The 22,823-nt window shown below is 40.1% G+C and overlaps 2 protein-coding genes across 3 annotated transcripts in view; one reads left to right on the top strand and one right to left on the bottom strand.

The window, feature by feature from the left end:
- LOC101420609 (uricase) overlaps positions 1-5,104 on the bottom strand; it is a 31,002-nt gene extending 25,898 nt beyond the window's left edge. Inside the window, exon 1 of the mRNA XM_004454402.5 lies at positions 4,948-5,104. Coding sequence (XP_004454459.1) covers positions 4,948-4,977 — 30 coding nt within the window. The 5' untranslated portion in view covers positions 4,978-5,104. The remainder of the gene's footprint in view (positions 1-4,947) is intronic.
- Positions 5,105-5,469: 365 nt separating this feature from the next.
- On the top strand, positions 5,470-18,237 carry DNASE2B (deoxyribonuclease 2 beta). Of its 2 annotated transcripts, XM_004454399.3 has the most exons (6): positions 5,470-5,881; positions 8,148-8,325; positions 11,748-11,829; positions 14,137-14,298; positions 15,614-15,811; positions 17,759-18,237. In XM_004454399.3, exons 1-6 carry the CDS (start codon positions 5,769-5,771, stop codon positions 18,097-18,099), a joined length of 1,074 nt encoding a protein of 357 aa, XP_004454456.2. In that variant the 5' UTR covers positions 5,470-5,768; the 3' UTR covers positions 18,100-18,237. The 2 variants fall into 2 exon arrangements, with proteins under 2 accessions (XP_004454456.2, XP_004454458.1); XM_004454401.3 differs by lacking the exon at positions 15,614-15,811.
- The last annotated feature ends 4,586 nt before the right edge of the window (positions 18,238-22,823 follow it).

Below are 22,823 nucleotides of genomic sequence, written 5' to 3'. Positions count from 1 at the left end.
TCAGATGGATTTTTTGTTTGGTTGGTTTTTTTTTCAGGATGTACTGGGGATTGAACCTGGGACCTCATGCATTTGAGGCAGGTGCTCAACCACTGAGCTACACTTGCTCCCCTGGATTCTGTATTTATGATGGAAATGTTTAAGCAATGAAGCAGGGGGAGATTTGAAGGGTGGTTACCTACTAGGCCAGAAGGAAATGTGAATTCAGCTTATGCCTTCAGCAACTGGGTGCTGGTTTGACTTGGATGTTGACTTTTTTTCCCTACGGGTTGGGTCATCATCTTTGTGTGTGTGTGTGTGTGCATCACTTGGTCACTTGGGCCTCTCTCCATGCTGGGCGGAGGATCTGCACCTCTTTGCACAGATCTGGGACACCTTTTTTCTTTTTTTCACCAAGAGGTCCCGGGATGGAACCTGGGTCCTTCATATGGTAAACGGGAGCTCAATTGCTTGAGCCACAGCTGCTTCCATGGACGCTGACTTTTACCTGTATAAAAGCCATGGAAAACATGAGTGATAGAGGCTTGTTTGTGGTCAGTAGAACCACATCACCAAAGCATACTTCTTAGTCCATCTGTAGGGACAAGAAAATAACTCAGTCATGGAAGAAAAGGAAATAAGGGGGGAAAGAAACCAGTATTTAATGAGTACCAGTTATGTGCCATGCACCGTATACCCAGCAACTCTCTAAATCCTGATAGCACTATGAAGGTAGAGATCATGAGTCCCAACACTAGAATAAGAAGCTGAAGCTCTGTGAGGTTTAATTGTTTGGTCAAAACCACATGGCTAGAGAAGGGCAGGGAGAAAGCCGGTCTGCCTGATTTCAGAGCCCACGCTCTTTTCACCACACCCAGCTGCCTTCCTGATGGGACAGTATAAAGAAATTCTTTATAATGGGATTTTACTTACAGGTCCACTTTTATGTATTTCTTATCAGATTTCATTCATTCTAAATTCTCCATAACCCTCAGATAGGAGCTTTTAAACTTTTTCCGTATAATCCATACATTCACCTTTATTTATCTAGCTCCTGTTGGATGCCAAGTACTGTGGTACCTGCTAAAGACGTAACAGTAAACAAGGCGGACACACTTCTGCTCTCATAGAGGTTATACTCTAGAGCAAACCTTTGTGTAAAGGGCCAAATGCTTAGTATTTTAGGCTCTGCAGGCCATATGACCTCTGTTGCAACTCCTCAACTCTGACTTCAAAGCACAAAAGCAGCCACAGGTAACACAGAAACAAATGTCGGTGGCTATGTTCCAATAAAACTTTATTTACAAAAACAGACTCTAGGCCAGATTTGACCCACAGGTCAGAGTTTGCCGACCTCTGCTCTCTAAAGGAAGACTCAGGGAAGTAATTAAGTAATTAGAACACACTGTGATATCTACTCTAATTGAGAAAATTAAAAGGGCTCTGGGAATATATCTTAGGGACACCTAAACCAGATTGGGAGAGATCAAGGATGGCTTCCAGAAGGAGCTGACAATTGCAAAGCAACCTGAAGCAGGAGTAGGAGTTCACCAAATAAAAATTTTTGGTCCTCTTCCACTTATTCGACTTACATTTTCCTTTCATCACATTTCTCATGAACAGTTCTTTACTTTCCAGTTACCTAAGTCATGTTGCTTTTCACATTCCTTTATATCAGAAGTGCCTTCCCTTTCCTCCTACAACAAGTACGTCGACTTTCCCTTTAGGGAAGTGGACTTGGCCCGTGGTTAGGGCGTCCGCCTACCACATGGGAGGTCTGCGGTTCAAACCCTGGGTCTCCTTGACCCATGTGGAGATGACCCACGTGCAGCACTGATGCGCGCAAGGAGTGCCGTGCCATGCAGGGGTGTCGTGCCACGCAGGGGTGTCCCCTGTGTAGGGGAGCCCCACGCACAAGGAGTGCGCCCCATAAGGAGAACTGCCCAGCACGAAAGTGCAGCCTGCCTAAGAATGGCACCGCCCACACGGAGAGCTGACACAACAAGATGATGCAACAAAAAGAAACACAGATTCCCATGCTGCTGACAACAACAGAAGCCGACAAAGAAGAAGACGCAGCAAAAAGACACAGAGAACGGACAACTGGGGCAGCGGGGTGGAGGGGAAGGGGAAATAAATAAATAAATAAATCTTTTAAAAAAAAAAAACTTTCTCCTTAGTCTGTCACATTCTAGATTTGACTTAGTCAATCAAGGAACACAAACTCACAGCCAAAAATCCTGGAGTACACATGGTAACAAGGTGTCATGAGGGAGAGTCACAGAAACAACAGAGAGCAGAGTCTGGCCAGCAAAGGTTTCATATATTGGAATTACCAGGCACAAAATATAAAATACTATTTGTAATATTTTTATAGAAGACTGAGCATATGAGTAAGAAATAAGAGACCATTAAAAAAAAAATCAAGTAAATTTGAAAAGGGACCAAATAGAATTTCTGGGAATACATTATAATGTGCATTAAAAAAGACATGAAGGAGTGGATGTAGCTCCAGTGGATGAGCACCTATTTCCCATGTACAAGGTCCGGGGTTCAATCCCTGGTACCTCCTAAAAACAAACTAATGAAGAAACCAACTCTCACTGGGGAGCAGATGTAGCACAGTGGTTGAGTGCCTGCATCCATGTATGAGGTCCTGGGTTCAATCTCTGGTACTTCCTAAAAAAAAAAAGCTTAAATCCAACTAAAGAATTGGTTATTTGGAATAGCTAGATTAGATGAAAGATTAATGTTGCCAAAGAGAGATTAGAGAACTGGAAGATAGACCTAAACAAAGAATCAAGGATTAATGCAGACAGAAAAAGAGATAGTACATATATATGTACATATATGTGTGTATATATATATATAAAGGTAGTATATATAAAAGACACACAAAGTACTAGAAAGATATGACAGAGTGGGAAAGAGGCACTATTCAAAGAGAAAAACTGAGCTTTTCCAGACTTATTGGATGAATGAATACAAACTTTAAACCATATATTAAGAAACCCATTACCAAATGAAGAGCTCTGCTGTGCTTGCTAGACTCAGCCTAGTTCCAATGAAGACATTTTCTACTATTTTGAGAGTTCATCACTTTGTAAAGAAGACATGGTATTTTCAGAACTTTATACTACTTGAGTTTCAAAGTGGGTAACATTGTGAAAAACATTGTCTAAGTTTGCATCTTCTTCACCCACCGAATTCACTGCTTCTTTCCACATTACATTGCTATTTTTAGTAAATGCCAGGACACATTAGAATCTAGGCTTTAAGCTGATGTTAAAATCCCTGGTCAAAAGAGCTTGCCCAGCATTGTAGCTTCAACCACATACCTGCCAAGCCCCAGCGTTCGCCTGCTCCCTCCCGCAACCCTACATCAGTTCCATGGACCTTCTGGCCACTGGAGGTGCTGAGGGCAGGGAGAGGGAAAAAGAGTGTGATATGGGAGCATTTTTGGGACCTGGAATTGTCCTGAATGACAATGCAACAACAGACACAGGCCATTATATATCCTTCCATAACCTACAGAATTGGTCGGAGAGAGTGTAAACTACAATGTAAACTTTAATCCATGCTTAGCGGCAGTGCTCCCAATGTGTTCATCAATCGCAATGAATGTACCACACAAGTGAAAGAAGCTGTTAATGTAGGGAAGGGCGAGAGGTACGGGGAGTGGCGCATATGAGAATCCCTTATATTTTTTGTGTTACATTTTGTTACTTTAAGCATCTTTTAAAAAAATAAAAAATAAATTTAAAGAAAAATCCCTGGAGCCCCCTCAATGTCTGGTACAGTGCTAGACGTCTAGTGATTGTGTACAGAGGGTTGTTGACTGACAACCACCATGATCGAGTCAGCAAAAATAGGAAAGAAGAACATTTATTGAAAATGACATCTGAAAAAAAGTAACTTAACAGCATTTTCCTAGACTTTGAAATAAAATTATTTAGCAAATATCATCCTAATACAGGTGTTCCCCAGAAAAAAACACAGGAAGGGCTCAGGTTGTAGTAAGAATATTAGCTAATATTTATGGATCATTTACCCTTTTCCAGTCACCATGCTAAGCATGTTGCAAGGATAACAGGAATTACCTTATACCCTAATTAACAAATATTCTTTAGCCTACATAACTGAAAACTAGTTGCTTACATTCGCTAAATTCATCAATGACTCTTAAGCCTGGTGGGTTCAGCTATGACCATTGTGATACTAAAAAGTATCACAAAATAAATAAACTCAATCAATACATTACTTTTATATCACTTTGGCTTAGAAAAGCAAACTTCATGCTATGAAATCAAATAAGCAACAAAAGGTTGGCATTGTTAAAATCCTTTTTCTGAAGGCAGTCAAAACACAAAATAAAACAATTCCCATGGGGCCAAGGTGAGAAAAATGTTTCTTGGTTTAGCCTATTTGGTCTGCTCCCTGCCTAAGACTGTGAAACTACCAGATACAGCAGTCTGAGCCTCAGGTCAGCAAGTCTCAAAATTTAGAGTGCATCAAAATCATCAATGAGCTTGTTTAAAAATATAGATTCCTGAGCCCAGTGGAAAGGATTCAGACTTAGCAGGTTTGGGATAAGGCCCAGAATTCTGCCTTTTATGTAGGCTCCACAGGTAAATATGGGCTGTGAACCCAAGTACCCCAAAGGGAACTCTTAGAACTAGAATCCCTAAGCCCGCCTTTTCTCCTGAGAATCCTAAACAACTCCAACTTGACCCTAAAAGCGACCCAATTTGCAAGGGTTGAGTTTGTTCTGGATCCTCTAAGTGACTCTGATTTGGATCCATAATCAGAGGGAAAGATCAGAGTCACCGTGATTTCCAGGCATGAGGTAAACAGCTGTTTATTATGACAACATATTTAATAATAGAGTCAAAACCATTATACATTGAAGAAAATTATTTTCATATGTCTGTTTATTCTTTCCCTGCTCCAAAAAGATGTAGGTCTCACCTTTTTATAGTCATTTGGGTCATGGGCCATTTTTCCTGGGCCTCCAACTTCAGATTCAGTTGCAAGAATGAGAAAGAACAGTTTGGGCAAAGCAGATATTTGTTAAATTTTTCATTTGCCCTGAAGATTGGATAGTCAATATGTTTACCGGTTACATTAGAGCCAATTGGACAGTAGTGCCTCTTTAAAGCAAAGCAACACATTGAGTGGCTAAAACCAGGAAGGTGGAGCAGATAAATAAACATCTTTGCTAAAATTTAATTGAATTTGCTCCTACTTTGATGCAGTCCTTTAAAGCACACTTTAGCCACTGTTTTCTTAAGATAGAGAACATTACAAATGAGAGCTCCTAGTTATTGCTAAGCCAGAAGGTTTTGTAATTTCTTTACAACGTGTGAACCACAAGCATTTGTTCTCCCTCACAGAGAGTCAATCAGGGGGGGAATCATAAATATATTGAATTCAGCGTTTACTTATCAACATGGAATTCTCCTGTCCACTGAACTTCATACAACACAATGCTCACTCCAAAGAGTTAACTATATATCCCTTGTTTTTGTCCCAGAACTTTTCAATGACTTTGTAAGCCAGTCAACAATTCAGCACAAAGGCACTCCAAGTCACGCTGGCAATGTTGTGACAGGATCACACGATTACATGGGATTCGTCCCATTCTGGAAATGCTGGAACAGCGGAGATCAAAAGCAAATGGAATCAAACGCCAGAGGCAGCTCAGCCAGAGAAAGCTTGAAGCTCTCAGACCCCAAAATCTATGAGGAAAGTCTCCTGCCGTGGTCGGGGATAAAGGAACCAGATGGAAAATGACAGGAGGACTTGTGAGGACAACCTTAGCTTTGCTCTTCCTTGGTCTCTTGGTGGCCCTGGGGACAGCCACAATATCATGCAGAAACGAAGAAGGGGAAGCCGTGGACTGGTAGGTAAATGAAACCTAAGGACTGGTGTATACAAATAGAAAACCACTGTATCTCAGGTGGGCTGGGTCACTGAGAAATTCCTAAGGAGACCTTCCAACCTGCCTCTCCTGTTTAGAAAGAGGCGGAATTCAAATGTGCAAATGGTCAAATGCTCAGACAGGGGTAGGCATCCCAGCGAGAGAGTTTTCCGCTGAGAAAGAACAGGCGGCCCCTCATGGGCCAGATTCACTGCTCTCAGCAAGGCAAGGCTGGGGGGCCGTAAAAGTGGGGAGAGCTGACAACTTCTCTCTGCTGTCAATTTCCTTTCATTATACTGTGGCTTTTCTCCTCCAACGTCCTTTCAGATATTGGCAGAGGAGAGAAGGCAGGTTACTTTATTCCTGAAACTGGAATGTGCCCCTCCTTATCAGAATGAGAAAGAGGACTTGGTCGCACAGCACTGTTTGCTCCACCTGGGTTTGTTTAGACAGCAGGGTCAGCTGCTGGAGGGGGTGGCAGGTCACCGGCCTCTTAAACAGTGGCAAAGAAACTGAAAAAGAAAAATAAAAAAAAAAAGCTTTGACTGCTTTTTCATTCTTTAATTAGAATGTTTAGTTTTGCTACTATGGTCAGCGGTAAGCTTTGCGTAAACCTCAGGCCAGAGGACACAGATATACTCCATCACTAAGGCTTTCAGCAAACAGTTACTGAGCTCATTTCATATATCACACCCTGTACTGAGTTCTGAAAACAGAAATAGGGCCAAAACAGTTCCTACCTACAAGGAGCTCTCAGTTACGTGGTCAGGGCAGAAACACAGTGTACCAGGGAACATAGAGCCTAAATGAATTTTCTTTTCTTTTTCCAGATTGAATTTTTTAAAAATGTATTAAAGTATATCACTCATACATAAACACACATAAACAATAAGTGCATAGTAATAGTTGTAAATTTACAGAACAAACATATATAACATCATACAGGGCTCTCATGCCTTACTCTACCACCAATACCTTGCCTTGTGAAACATTTTTAACTAATGATGAAAAAGGAAAAGGTTTTTCTGAGAAAGAGGTTTTTTAGCTAAGCTTTAAGAACAATTATGAGGTGGCTATCAAAAGAAGAGAAATGCAAGGGCATCTCAGGTCAGTGAAGGAGCAATGAGGAGGTACAGAGGGCAGAAGTAGCTCGGAGAGTTTGGAAACTGCAAGTAGTTCAGAATTGCTGGAACCTCTGAAGAATATGGGGAAATGGTGGGAGACAAGGCCAGAGTGGGAGGTGAGGGCTGGGTCAGGAAGGGCTGCAAGTGCTGAGTTAAGGAACTTGAACTTAACCTTGAAAGGGAGCTACTGAAGGACCTCAGGTAGGGACATGAATGGTGAGATTTGCACTTTAGAAAGTTCACCAGCAGCACTGTGAAGGCTGGAGGGAGCGGGCCAGGCTAGAGTCAGGGATCCAGTAGGATTTTTTGCAGCAATGCCAGTGAGAAGTATGGAGAAGTGGCAGTGGAAAAAGAAAACTTGGTAATAGATGAGATGAGAGAGGACTTTAAGAGACTTTCAGGTTTCTGGTTTCTGTGATTGGATGTATGTTTTCTAATAGTAGGGGATCAGCAGATTTGAAGCAAAAAAAATTATAAACTTGGTCTCAAAAATACGGAGTTGGTGGTCTCTGGGACATCTTTGCATTTATGTCCATCTGGACCTCAGCACAGAGGTCTGAGTTAGAAACAGATTCAGGAATTTTCAGCTTACAATTGGAGAAGAATGTTTAAAAACACTGGTCAAATGGTCTGACATGGCACACAAATGGGCCACAGAATTTCATATTTTCTGGAACATGTGAGGACCCTGCCCTTTGAGTAAGAAAATATGGTCAGGGCAGGAAAGAGTTCACCAATAGAAGCATAAGGCTGAAGAGTGACCAAGTGAAGAGTATGATGCTTTTACAGATAGCATGAGACACTGTTTATGGTAAGAGTGAATCTATTATAAGGTTTGGTTCTCTGTGAGTGTTTTGAGGTTAGCAATAGGATTTAAGCTATCAGAGAGTATTTGGCTAGTGGGTCTTGGAAAAATGGCCATTTTGTCCTCCGAGGGACTTTTAGCAATGTTTGGAGACTTTTTGATTGTCACAACTTGGGAATTCATCTGGTAGACAGAGGTCAGTGATGCTACAACACACAGCCCCACAAGAAAGAATTATCTGGCCCAAACTGTCAATAGGGCCACTATTGATAAACCCTGGGATAGTTAATCCTGAATTCATAATTGCTTCCTTTGTCAGGTTCATCTTTTATAAATTACCTAAAAGGCAAGAAAAGGAAAGTGGAAAGACTGGCTTGGAGTACCTATACCTAGATTCTACAACTAGAAGTTGGAGGAAGAGTAAACAACTAATGGATAACACCAAGAGTGTTTTGGGAAGGACATTACAACAGCTGTATGAAGCATATGACTCTAAGGTATATTATAGTTAAGCACTCATTTGAATCATATAAAATACATAAAAACAAATTCAGAGTTTCTATAATATAAGATATTTCATTTCCTATTCATGCATCCACCATTCTAGCAACTTGAAGTAAGCTAGCTCAGGACTTGTTCAGGAAAACTATCAGAACCAGTGTGACCAAGGCATTGGGAATATGACATTATACTTTCCAGGCTGGGAATATGTCATTATATACTACAGTAAGGCTGAATTTTTGGTACATTCAGTATCATGCCCAATGGTATCACTGGGCAAGGTATGAACCAAATGTATATTTAAGTCTTCTAGATGCAAAAACCTCTACCAATTCTTGCAGTGCTTGCTATTTTATCTAATAGAAATAGGGAGAAGAACCCTTTCCTGCTACAATGCAATATAGATTTGTGATCAAGAAGACATAACTTATGTGTTGGTTATGCCATGGCAGTTATGAATTTGTGCTGCTCCAAATAAAGAGTCCCACTTGGTCTTCCTTTTAATTAATTATTTTCAAATGGTAGTTTAAGAGTTAATGCTCTAGTCCAAGTCCCTAGAGCGAACATGCCTGAATGGAGATTAAACCTGCTATCTGGACTTCATCAGCCCATGAGCTAACTAGCCAAAGAGAGTGCATCCAGATAATTCAGACATAGGTGGCTGACTTACTCACAAGTGGGCCTGCTGGCTCAATATGGGCAGCCTTCCAATGTTCCAGGCACCATCTGCTGTTCAGTGGCAAGATACTACTTTCCTACCAAGGATGACAAGTAAAACGGAGCAATAATTGGCATCCAATTACATTCATTTATGCATTTTCTAAAAATAACTTATAGAGAAGTAAGTATATAAGATGACTGAGCACTGACAACATGCTGGGCTCAATGCTGGGCTTCTACATATGACAGCTATTTAAATCCCCACAACAATATCATCTTAGCCTGTAGCACCACTTCACATGTGTGGCTGCCTTCACCTTTTATTCACCTGCCATTAATCCAGCCTTCAGAGCTGAGTTATAAAGTTAGAACAGATTGGTCAACTGTTGGAGGACAGGTGATGTGACAAGCACAGTGCTAGGTGCTTTTAAAAATTATTTCATTTAGTTCCAACAACACCCTGATTTTGAATAAACAGATTGCTATTTAAAAGCAAAACTGCCTGGAGCTGTTTCTGCCTTCCAAAGTTGGGAGTGGGGACAGAGAGGCATTATCCATCAGTGAGAAAATAACTGCCGAGGTCATTCCCTCCCCATCACAGAGACTGCTGGGGGAGGCAGGAATGAAAGAGTGACATGGTAAAGCGTCTGTCATTCACCCTGTGTTAGAGTAGATGGTTCTCAGTTTGGCAGAATAACAATGATCTTTGGAAGTGTGAAGGTAGCGCCAGAGACAGGAATGTGAGAGAACTAAGTTGCCCTGCAAATTACTTTTAAAAAGGAGGTGAGAGGAAGAAAACCAGGAATTAAAATGGGTAAGAAATGGAGGGGTGGGAAGGGTGGGGGGGATTGGGGGCAGGGCAATGTGGTGATGTCAAAACTTTCAATCATTTCATACCTTCTGTAAAATCTTGTCACAAGATTTGAGTGATTGGTTCTGGGAAGAAAATGACAGTAAAGGGGCTGATTCCCATGACTGACTAGCATGGAGCTAAAAGAAGCAGGCAAGAGCTGGTGACATCCGGGTGAGATTGAACGTTCATTGGAAGCTGGATCCATGAGCCGGAAGTGACCCTGAGAACATAATTCCTCCCACATCCTGACCTGGAATTGAACTTCTGACAAGAGAGTAGGATACCAGACTAGAACAAATGGTTTTGAGTCTCATATGTCAAGGCGATGGAGGTCATTATCTGGCTTGCATTCAGAATTCTTTTCATTCTTTTGTAAATAAGAACTTTCCATATAGCTCTATAAAAAACATTTACCAAACTGTCTTACTTTTGTCTAAGCTTGCCAGTCTATATTCCCTGCTAGACTGAGGGCAGACACTGTATCCCTCTCGCTCACCATCCAGTAGCCAAAACTATAATACCCAGCATATATGTTAAGTGAGCAAAGTTGTCCAAAGGCTCATGTCCTTGGGTCCATGATCTTTCTCCTTATCTGATCGCCTCTGCCCACCAGTCCTTAAACCCATTTAACTTGAACTGGCTGCTACCCTCCTGTGGAGAGTAATAACCTTCATTTACTATAAGAAGAAAGTCCCCCACTGATCTTCCTGGAGCCCCTCCACATGGCCCTCCAAAGGCACTCAATGGCTTTATTATCACATTCTATGCAGGGCATAGAAAAAGTGTCAGAGTTCTCTGATGAGGAGGATGGGGAGGATGATATGAATGTCATTCTGTGGCTATGATCAATTATGGAAATTGAGAGTAGGAAAATAGCTTATTTTCCTAAATATTTCTAAACGCAATAGCCAAGAATGCCACAGAGTATGTTGTACATTTTTAAAAACATGTTTTTAGATTGTATCAAATAATTAAGCAACTGCAAGAGATTCAGTTATTGACTTTCTCCTTCTGAGAACATAACAAGGATCCTTTTTTAGGAGATGGGTTTTCCTTTCCCATTTTTAATTATGTCACTGAGATATTTTTAATATCAATATTACTGACTTCAACAAAAGTCACTGTATCACGACACAAATGAAATGGAGTCACCCAGAACAAATAAATATAAGCAAGCTTCCAAATTATGACAAAGAAACACTATCAAAATAATAGCTTCATTTTAACTAAGAGATTTGGCTGATGGTTTGGAGAATTTACTGGTATTTTGCCTTATCAGAGGAAAATTAGGATCACACATTCAGTTTTACCTCCTTCTCTAAGCTGGGAAATACCAAGTTAGAAAGATGAAGTGACACTGAGAAATGAATTGAAGAAAAAGCCTCCCATATCAGAAGGTAGGGAGAGAAGATAATGAGGAATCTCCTGATTGAACACAAAGCTGTGATCAAGCAGTGAAGCTCAAAGTGGACGGAGGAAATCAGCTCCTGACAGCCAGTTCTGCATTTTGCGTATAAAAGCAGGTATAATCCTTGGCTGGTTCTTACTTCATTTCCTGAACAAATATTTAAGTACTCCTTTTTCATATACTGCTTGCTTAATCAGAAACCTGGGTCCCAAACAACCAAGGGAAGTAATAGGAATATCACCCTCACACATCACATCACAATGCATAGGACTCCAGTCACAACAAGACGAAACCATGCCTGGTTGAAAATGGACTTCCCCTCCCCTGTTGTGCGTGACACAGAATTCATACTGATGGGCAAGCTGCCTATTAGGGGAGTGGATGACTTCTCATGTGTATTAATGAAAGCTCTGTATTGCAGGCTCGGTAGCCGGTAGAAATGTTGTGAGCATTTGTGAGTGGCTGATTTATGCCATTATAACCCTATGTTCCTGCAGAATAACAACACAGCCTATCTAATGTACAACGATGGAGTCCCTAGATCTGTCAATTACAGTACAAAGTATGGACACACAAAAGGTATGTCAAAGGCTCTTAGTTTCCTCTTTGCTACTGGAAATCAACATTCTAAAAACATTTCAATCCAAATCTTCTTGTGTTTCACACTAGAAAGATAGCCTGAGCTTTTGTTTTTAATGGTTTGCTTTGAGTTATTAAAATGTATGATTTCTATATCACAGGTTATAATGTAATTCGGGTTGGCAATGTCTTTTCACAAATTCCATTTTTTTCTTAACATGTTTTTAATATATGCTTTATAGTGGAAGTTCCAGTGCTGACTACTGAGAATACCAGCTAGGATGGATGGATGAATGGATAGATAGATAGATAGATAGATAGATAGATAGATAGATAGATAGATAGATAGATACAGATAAATATAGGTAGATATAAACATAGTTATAGCTATAGATATGTTTACACACACACATTTTACTCAGGTTTATTGAGGCATAATTTACATAGAGTAAAATTTGCTCTTTTTAGTGTATAGTTATGTTTGAAATAATCATTTTTGGAAAGTTTTTTTTTTTAACCAAATAGCCATTCAATTTTTATATTATGGTAACTAGTTATTTTTCTATTTATAAAATGTTTATTATGTATATTCATTACAGAGAATTTCAAAATACAGGTAAACAAAAAATCTGTAATCCCAATATCCATTTGACAAGCACATTTAATACTTTATACTTTTTTATAATACACATTTTTAAACATTTTTATAAAAATGTTGTAATGAATATTTTTAAATCTTTTTTCAACTTAATATTCCATGAATAACTTTCCATGGTAACAAGCATTCTTCAGAAGCTTCCAAACTCAAATGCCTTTATGGGCAGGCAAAGGATGTGAGGGCTAGGCTAATGGATAGCTGTGGAAAACTGGAGAGCACGTGTTTGCTCTAAAGAGGACAGTTACTATTCAGCTTGCCTTATAGGAATGCAATGTTTCAGGTGGTATTGAAAATTAGTGTTTTTATAAAAAATTCCCCCAGTTTTTAAATGTTGCCAACGAATTCAGAATTTTTAAAATGTTCTACAAACCTAATAAAAGGATCTGGGGGCTGGACTTGGCCCATGGGTTTCCGGTTTGAAAACTCGGATCAAGAATATCATTTTAATGGCAATTCAAGGGCATGTGCATTTAAAGGCCTTTGATTTAAGCCAAGGTGCCCCCCTGATGGTCCTATCTACACATAACCCAACAGCTTTTATAACAAGTCCCGTGGTTCAACCTCTCCTCCAGCCACCACCCCCTACACCCTGTTAGGGTCTGGAAAAAAAAGACTGGGAAGGGAGTAGGCCCGATGTCAAATGGAGACGTTCTCCTTGCCAACAGATGCCCTACCATCCTGTGGACTTTGTACCAGGAGGTTAGGATTTGGGCAAAACAGCACACTCATCGAGGCACAGGAGATCCCTTGAATGTCATCCAGCTCTGTCAGGCAACAGAACTTAGCACTATTCCACCTCATAACAGGTATTGATTCTATTTCCACTGAGAAGGCCATTGTTGCTTTCCTGAGGAGTGTTCTTTGAAAAGAATAACTGAAAGGAACTTGGTTTCCACTCTAACAATGAGGCAAACATGAATGAGTTTTATGTTGCATGATCATATGCAAATGGACAGTCTAGTGAACATATTAAAACTATCCTGATATATTTACCCACACAAAAACATTCATAGATGCCTGCTGGACAGTGCTCTTTTATCCACCTCTAAAGAATCTCTGTTTTCTTCCTTCCCGGCTTACCCGTTATTTTGCACTTATATTTTACACTAATCACACCTTTTTTCCCTTTGCCTCTTTTGGGGTGGGTACAGGAGCTTGTGGAATTGAGTGATTGCCACAAAAATGAGCATCAGTTTCTTACAACATACTGCTGCAAGTACATTTGATATTTTCTCTTTAAACTCTGATATTTAGCTGGCTTTTGAAAATAGCTTATCTACTTAGCAGTGAAGAAATTATCTGAAGCTTGCCAGGTGACTGTATAGTTTAAAAAGGCCAAATTCCAATTTAGCAAATTTGCATTCTGCCAAAACAAATTGTCCTTGTGGTGTCAACATGAAATTCCTCTTAACTCTTCAGAGGGCGGCTGCTCTAGTTCCCCTTTTGAGGTCGCTTATTACCAGCAATGTGACATGCACCTGAATTGTTTTTGAAATCTTTGAAAAATGCTCACAATCCTTGTGATTATTAGCCTAAAACAGCATCAACCTAAACCTAAAGTGTAAATGGATTTAAATGTCGCCACTTTGAGCCCTGTTTTCAACAGCTTTCTTTTTCTAATTTACCTGTATTAACTATGTCTTTGGTAGGTTTACTGTTGTTTAACAGAGTCCAGGGGTTCTGGCTGATTCATTCTATTCCTCGCTTTCCTCCGATTCCTGAAGAAGGCTATGATTATCCACCCACAGGGAGACGAAATGGACAATCTGGCATCTGCATAACTTTCAAGTATAACCAGTATGAAGCAATCGGTAATACAGGAAACACGAGTGTGAACAGAGATAGCAATGTTGAAGAAGATAAGGGGTTTGGAAATGTATTAATAAATGTTTCATTTCATTTTTTCTCTGAATTCAAAGACCCTCTGATGTCTAGATTCTAATAATGGCATTGCCACTGAATTTGTACAGGTTCAGTTAGTGGGCCTTGGCTTTCTGGTACAGATGAAGTCATTGTACTTGACCAGGAACGGTAGTTTTGTGTGTCTACAGGTGTCAGACAGATAACAAAAATGAGTGAAACAGAAAGGCAGATATTGCAACGGCAGTGGGCAGTAGCCTGAGATTTTGTCCTCCCCAGTTCATGTCAAAGACCTCAGCTCCATCATATTCTAACTATAAGGAATGCAGGCCAAATGGCGACAGGTCCCCAGATTTTTCAAAAGAAACCAGAAATCTAGGGTCTGTGTGCCTGTAATGATGACAGCACTATACAATATAGAGGTTCGGTTTGCATTCTGATGCACTGAATATTCTTGAAGCTGCATGATCAGACATGGGAGTTCTCTACTTTGACATATGGAGGAAAAACATGTGGCCTACAAGGCCAGATGACCTGGTTTGAATATTAACTCCATCAGCTACAAGCTTTTTAAACTCAAGCATGTGACATTAAGCACTCAGTTAATTCATTTATAAAATGAGGATAATGATAGCAAGAGGACTTACCTGACAACAAGGCTGTTAGGAGGAATAAATGAGTTAACCCATGTAAAACTCATAGAACAGTGTCTGGTAAGTAGAAAGAGCTCAGTGTCAGCTATTTTAATCAAAATTCATTGAAGGTTATTACCTTAAAGAAGGGAAAATGTCTGGGTTTTTTTCCTCTTAATTTTTTTTTTAAAGATTTATTTATTTAATTCACACACCCCCTTCCCCGGTTGTCTGTTCTCTGTGTCTATTTGCTGCGTCTTGTTTCTTTGTCTGCTTCTGTTGTCGTCAGCAGCACGGGAAGTGTGGGCGGCGCCATTCCTGGGCAGGCTGCACTTTTCTTTCGCGCTGGGCGGCTCTCCTTATGGGTGCACTCCTTGCGCGTGGGGCTCCCCTACGCGGGGGGACACCCCTGCGTGGCGTGGCACTCCTTGCGCGCATCAGCACTGCGCATGGCCAGCTCCACACGGGTCAAGGAGGCCCGGGGTTTGAACCGCGGACCTCTCATGTGGTAGACGGATGCCCTAACCACTGGGCCACGTCCGTTTCCCTCCTCTTAATTTATAATAAGTTCTGTAATATGAGAAGGCATTTTCATTTGCACCTTAGCTCTCAACTTTACTATTTTTTGATTCAGACTTCCAGCTCTTGATCTGCAAGCCAAATGTCTACAGTTGCTCCATTCCAGCCACCTTTCACCAAGAGCTTGTTCACATGCCCCAGCTGTGTGCCATGTCCAGCTCATCAAAAACCCCGAGCCGGCACCTCGCCACACTTCAGTCCACGCAGGGACAACACTTTCTCCATTTTGCCAAGTCCAATTTTTTTCTTGATGGTATGAAAGACATCATCAAACAATGTGCTATTTAACTCTGCCATTGGACTCACTTTGGATTGCTGAGAGGAGAGCTTCTGATTCCTCGGGGAAGGGAAATGAGGAAAGAAGAGGGAATATGGGAAGGGAAGGGAAAAGGGAAGGCAAGGATCAATTGAAACATGTGCCTGCCTTGCTTGTAGAGCAGATTGGTTTCTGATCACAAAGGAGATCCTGACCATCCATCCCGGAGCCAGTAAAAACTCTGGGCATGGTCATCTCCTTCTTCTTCCATTCCCCAGGCAGTGATTTAAAGCCTTCTGTATCCTCAAGGCCTTAACATTACCCGGCCATTCCACTCTCAGCTTCACCTTCTCTTTCATGGAGAAAACAGATCACACTCACCACTCAGATCTCATCCTCCACCCCACCCAGCGGACTGTTTCCCTTCCTTTTTACCTTTTCTCCCATCCCAGCAGAAGCGATTCATGCCCTGTGCTCTGGAACCTATCCCAACTGCAGACGTCCTTGCTTCATTCATTTGATCTGTTCACCCTCTTCCACTTCAATTGTCCTACTTTACAGACTCCTTCCTCTTAGCATACCACTGTGCCTAAAGTACCTCCCTCAACCTCGAATGCCCTATAACTGTCCCTTCTTTTCCTTCAAAATTTCTTTTCAAAACTTTCTTCAGGGCCTTCACTGCTCAATGCTCTTTCACTACAGTCTTGCTTCTGCCCATAGACACTCCACTCTTTCCTCCAATTCACCAGTGACTGTTTTAGTTGACCTCACTGACTTCCTTGCTTCCTTCCTTCCTTTATACATTGAATAAATATTTCCTGAATGCCTATTACTTGCCAAGTCTTGTGTTGGGCACTGGAGATCCAAAACCAAGCAGGACAGAAATAGCCCCTGCAGAATTTGACACTATTGCAACTCTTAACTTTCTGAAACACTCCCCTCACCAATTTTTGGGCACATGTCATCTCTTGGGCTTCCTCCCACTTCTTTTAAGTCTCTTCTGCCGGGTTATCCTTCTCTGCCAACACCTTAGGTGATGGGGTTGCCCTATAGTCATTTCCCCTTCCTTATCTCATTCTTCACTCTTACTTATGCCGGCCACTTCCAGCAAGCCTTCTGGTAATTCCACAGTCTCTCCACCCCACGCCTCTGTACTGACTGATGTGTTCAACAATTATCAGGACATTTCCACTTGGAGGTGGTGCTGCCATACCAAATCCAACATGCCAAATATCAGCACCTCCACAACCTGCATAGTCACTCAAACAGAAACCCATACGTAATTCTAGATTCTAGAGCCCTCCTTTTTTAAATTTTACCTCTCTTATCATGTCACCAAAACCAGTGAATTCCAGGTCCTTACTAACTCTCACGTTTATCCTATCCTCTCCAAAGTCTCTGCCACCACAGTAGTCCAAAACTGTGTTTATTTTCTGGGTTAGTGTTACAACTTTCTGTCTCCCACCCCTCTGAATCCATCCTGCCCATTGTCTCTCAATTGCTATTTATGATCACAAAATGGTTTCTATTAATTCCCTACTAGCATTCCTTTAAAAATTCCTCATTGCTTTCAGGAAAATACAAACTTTTTTAGCATGGCTTCCCAATGTAAGCGCCCTTGGAAGCTGGCCTCCAATTACTTCTCCAGCCTTATTATTTCTAAAGATCTTTTCAGGACAAAAATATTGCTCCTTGGTTTGTATGGAACAGAAGACATTTGCACAAACCAACATCAGCATAGTAGTGACGATAATAACTTTTATTTGCATATCACTTTAGCATGTACAAAATGCTTTGCCATCTACTATCTCAATTATACTGTTATTATTGTGCTTGTTACATGCATAATCAGGGATTAATGATAATTTCCATTCCTGAGAATACTTTCAGGGACTATCTAAGTGTGAAAGCCAACCTCACTCTCTTTCTCCTTATAAACTCTAGACATCTTTGCAGCTTGGATGGCTCAACAATTGAAAACACACTTGCTAACAGAAACCTGGCAGCGAAAAAGACAAGAACTTCCTTCAAACTGCTCCCTTCATTACCATGTCTACAATATCAAAACAATTAGGACATCTGAGCAATCTTATTTCAGTTCTAATCATGATCATTCCAAATGGTGTATTTCCAAAAGGAGCATCAAAAATCACTGGACATGTATTGGAGATCTAAATCGGAGCCCATACCAAGCCTTCAGAAGTGGAGGATTCATTTGTACCCAGAATCGGCATATTTACCAAGCATTTCAAAGATTAGTTTTCTATTATGAGAACTGTAACTAGACTTGGTGAAGGGACTCATGTACTATCAATGTGAAGATTGACAATGGATCTTCTTCTGTTTGGTCCATTTTTCATATATAAAAAGCCTGTGAATACATTTGTAATCCGCAAATCATCAAATAAAACATTTTCCACTCATGTTTATCTCCCCGTTAGTCGTGATTTCTCTGCTTTGCACTTATATACATAAGCATAAGCTATTACATAAAATTAAAATGAGAATGGATAGAATGAAAAGAAAAAAATACTTGTTCCCAATTAGTCAATTATTCATGGATTGACTGGTCATCTTGTAAATTAAATTTATCTCCTTCACAAAGGCATCTTTTGCTCTCCTCCCCATCCCTTTCTAAAGAAAAATTAGCTCTCTCTTCTGTGCTTCCACACTATCTTTCTCACTGGCTTCTGGTTTATGGTTTGTCATTCATGCAGCTTATACTTACTAATTGCATGACCTGGAGACATTCCCTTAAACTCTCTGGTTTTGTCATCTATGAAACAGAGATAATATCTTGGTATGTTCAAGCACCTAGTATGGAGCCTGGTACATGGAAGATACTTTAAACTACAGGTGGAATTTTAATCTGAATCACCCTACCTAGTGAGGAAAGATAACAGCATGTTTTAGAAATAAGTAATAATTTTAGGGAAAATTTTTTAAGCAGATTTGGAGAAAAAATAAGCAACGTAAGTACAGACTAGCAACTTGAGAGAAATAAAGCAGTATAGCATAAAGAAAGCCTCAGATCTAACAACCTTCAATTCCAGTGTGTTTCGTTTTCTCAAATTCTTACCACTTAACATAAGTCTAGTATAAATTAATAATAATAAATTTGTATTACGTACTTCCTGATTGCTTAATAATGTTTGAGATATGGTTCCCAATTTTAAGAAGATTAAAATCTAGTAAAAGTATTATAAAAATAATTAGAACTAGCACTTAATGAGCACTTACGATGTAGTAAACATTGAACATACATTTTCTTACATGTCATAACAATGCCATGTGGTAGGTACTGTAATTTCCCCACTTTACTGACAAAGAAACTGAGGTTCACAAAGGTCTATGTGACCTCCGAAGCTATTCTCTTAAACTCCATCCCAAGAGACAACCAGAGGAAATGTGGCAAACGTACCAATATAAGGTAATATGCATCTTGATATCTCAATACTAACCAAAAGTTATGGAACCTAATGGCACTGGTTTAATGACAAGCAGAGGGGGAAAAAGCTACATTTTCTTCCTATAACAAGCAAGCATAAGCTATGAGTATGTTGATTTCTAGTTTAACTTCCATGCTTGAAAATATGAAGGGGCTTGAAAAATGTGGAATTTCTAAGAGCATAAAATGGGATTATTAGAGAATATTTTAAAACTTTAAATGTGAAGAGGGTTAAAATTTGATCCAAATAGTTTAGAGAGGGATGAGTGAAAAGGGAAAAAAAGCAAAAGGTGAAGAAATTCTATTGAACTAGATATACAATATGTATGAGCCTGCCCCAAAAGGTAAATCCAGACTTTCAGAGAAGTGTTCACATCCAAGCTCAACAGAGCACTCTGAAAGAAGAAAGAGGAATCAAAATCAGAATCCATGATAAATAATAAGTAGTGTGGGATGAGATAAGGAGGAGAAAGAGAAGACAGCACTAGTCCCACTGAAGACACACAAAAAGAATGCGGATCCTGCTGCATGGGGTGATGGCTAAAAACCTTTGACAAGGGAAAAATTACTGGAAAGGTATTGAACAGCACTGGTAGTTCAAGATTGTCAAATATTGATCCTGGGAGGAAAGACTATATCTTGGAGTTGGTGACTCCCTATGGCGGGGCTTAGAGGCAGCTATAAATCAAACAGAGCTGGCAGTGCTGTCTTTCTCAAGTATATACCCAAGCCTGCTAAGCAGTCATGCTGATCCCTGTAGGGAGACTGGGGATGTATCTTTAGAGGATATGATATCATTGGAAGGGAACTAAAACACTTGATAATATAGGAGTTGTTTTCATTGATTCCCCTTAGGAGAAAAGGGAGGATGTCAACCAAATGTAAATTCTAGTGTAGTTTATAATACTGGTATGAAAGACCCATGTCTAAGATGGGAGTGTATCTCACAAAGAAGTACAAGATTGTATTTGACTGGAAACTATTTAACGTGATTTGAGAAAAGAAATTAAAAACAGAAATAAATCTATGGCACTAATTAGAGTGAACAAAGGCAGTTCTAACTTGGAAATCCCAAATCATTTCTGCTCTGCCCTGACAGCCTTCTTAGAAAAGCTATTTACCACAGTCTGTTCACATCAAATGTCCACTTCCACTCCAACTCCACCTGCCTAGACCAAGGATGGACACGAAACACTAAAGAGAGTATATTATAGGCCAAGCCAAGGCAATCCTATCTGGGAAAGAGTTTCAGGTAAGGAAAACAAAGACTGAGCTTGGGGACTTGGACACTTGATCTGGAAGATCACGCACATCAGAGCTGAGACCACAGTTTTCTGCCACATGCACACTAAGCAGGGAATACAGGGCTGCAGAAGCTGGGAAAGAGTGTGGGGAGCATGGGCACACAGTGTTGTCGGTTCCCAATTGTCCAGATGTCAGCTGAGTTCCTATGGAGCCCAGCTATCCTCCCTGGTCATATATTCTTTCATTATATCTCTTTTTGCTTAAGTTAGTTCGAGTAGATTTCTGCTTTCTTGCAAGCAAGCAATCCTTGTTAAATCATGTCAAAACACAAATGACAGAGTGTGGTGCCTAATCATTTCAATTGAAATAATAATTGAGAAATGGTTCATAAGTAATTCTCACAGTCTCACAATCTCAGGTGCCTTGCACAACAGCATAGTATGGCTAAAAGGGAAGTAAATTTGACATTGTCGCTTGGAATGGTAAATATGTTTTTACAGGAGGCAGTAGGAAGGACTTACTGGGGTGGAATAAGAAAGAGTCATGATGTGCTGCAAGAATGCAGGCATTTACTACAAGTGTCAATCAACTAAAATAATTCTCGATTAACCTTTGGTTAACACACTGACAATTTCCTCTCCCAAAGTGTAGATGAAACGACTAAAGGAATTTCAACTCTGAACCTAAGTCCTACAAAGGAAGAGTTTATGGAATGAGAGTAATGGTACCCAGGCAAAAAGTACCCTTGCATAAGCATGAGGGAAAGTAAAGGTGAAATAATGCTACTTTAGGAAGTCTGAGATGGCAGTACAAGAAAATGTGGTTCCATGGAAGAAGACTCTTAAAGAGAATACAGCTCAAGAGGTTAGGAACTTTTTAAAAATGAAATTCTATGCAATTTCTCCAGAAGAAAGAAAAGGAAAAGGTTCTAGAGAAAGCAATGTAACTACACAGCCAGTTCCCCCACAAGCTCATATACATAATTCAGGTTGTTAATAAAACATGGGAGAAAAGGGTCAATGAACAAAGAATACAAGAATGGTACAAACTGCATGCAGAGAATGGTACAAACTGCATGCAGAATGATATGAAGGATAAAACCCCAAAATAGCTACTGGTTGAAAAAAAATGCTAAGTTTAACAAAAATGTTTTTATAGTTATGTTTGGATCGGTATTACACTGGAGCTAATATTAGTTGGTGAATGCCAAAAAAACTTTTTAATTTCTGTCTTCTCAGTAAAGATGAATCATATCCAAACTAAGAAGGTAGAAAATAAATGGTTAGAAAGAACTAAATCACAACCTCTGCAATGCAATTTTTGGAGGGCACTCAACTCCCTGAAAGATTTACTGTTCCCAGGCCCAATGATTGACAGTGAAAAAAGACCTTGATGAGACATAGAAGAAAGACAAATATCGTTTTAATTTTCAAACCTGAAGGAAGTTCTCAAATGTAAACCCCAGCATGCTTCATCAGTGGGTCTTTAAACGGGTGGATTGTATGCACTCACAAAATAATCAACTAGGCAATCATCAGGTGTCCGCTTGAACCGGGTTCTCTAGGAACCAGGTATCTCTGACTACCTCACTTCCTTTTTTGACAAGAATTACAAGACTGGTGGATCATAAAGCGCTGTATATATAGTATCCTTGGGAAGCCACAAAACAAAGGTCTCTCTTCTTATTTTTATGGTCAAGATGATAACATGGGGTCAATGTGAGTACAATCCCATTCACATTTGCATTATTCAAAAGCTGGTAATTAGAGGATCTGTGTCCGTTTGAAAGGAGACTCCTGGTGTCATACCAAAAAGTCCAAGCACTTTTATCTAATTTGCTCCTTAGACATACTACGTACCCCTCACTGTGATGAGCAGAAGGCACAACAGTGAACAAGATAGACATTGTCTCCACCCTTGTGGAGATTATGGTTGAGTCTGCCCTTAGCTTTCTTCTATAAACATTTTTAGATGAGTGTGGTGATATACAAATTACTAAATTTAGTAAATTTGTATATGACAAGGAGGAGAGAGGAACAGCTGATCCAGTAGATGATGAAAATGGCGTACCAAAGGGATCCTGAAAGGATGGTAGAATGGGTTAAATCAAATAACACCCAATTTAATAAGGATGAATGTAAGCCTCTGTCTTTGAATCAGAAGAAAAATAATTCAGTGGCCATCACAGAGCTGAAGGGAAATACAGCTTGGCAGCGAGTGACATGGAAAATGATCTAAGCATTTTGACAGGAAGCTCCATATGACTAAACAAACAATGTGTTGGCTACAGAAAAAAAAAAGCAATACAATTTTGAA

The sequence above is a fragment of the Dasypus novemcinctus genome, chromosome 9 (assembly GCF_030445035.2).
Source record: "Dasypus novemcinctus isolate mDasNov1 chromosome 9, mDasNov1.1.hap2, whole genome shotgun sequence".
NCBI classification, from domain to species: Eukaryota; Metazoa; Chordata; class Mammalia; order Cingulata; family Dasypodidae; genus Dasypus; species Dasypus novemcinctus.
This window is presented reverse-complemented; position numbering and strand designations above follow the sequence as displayed.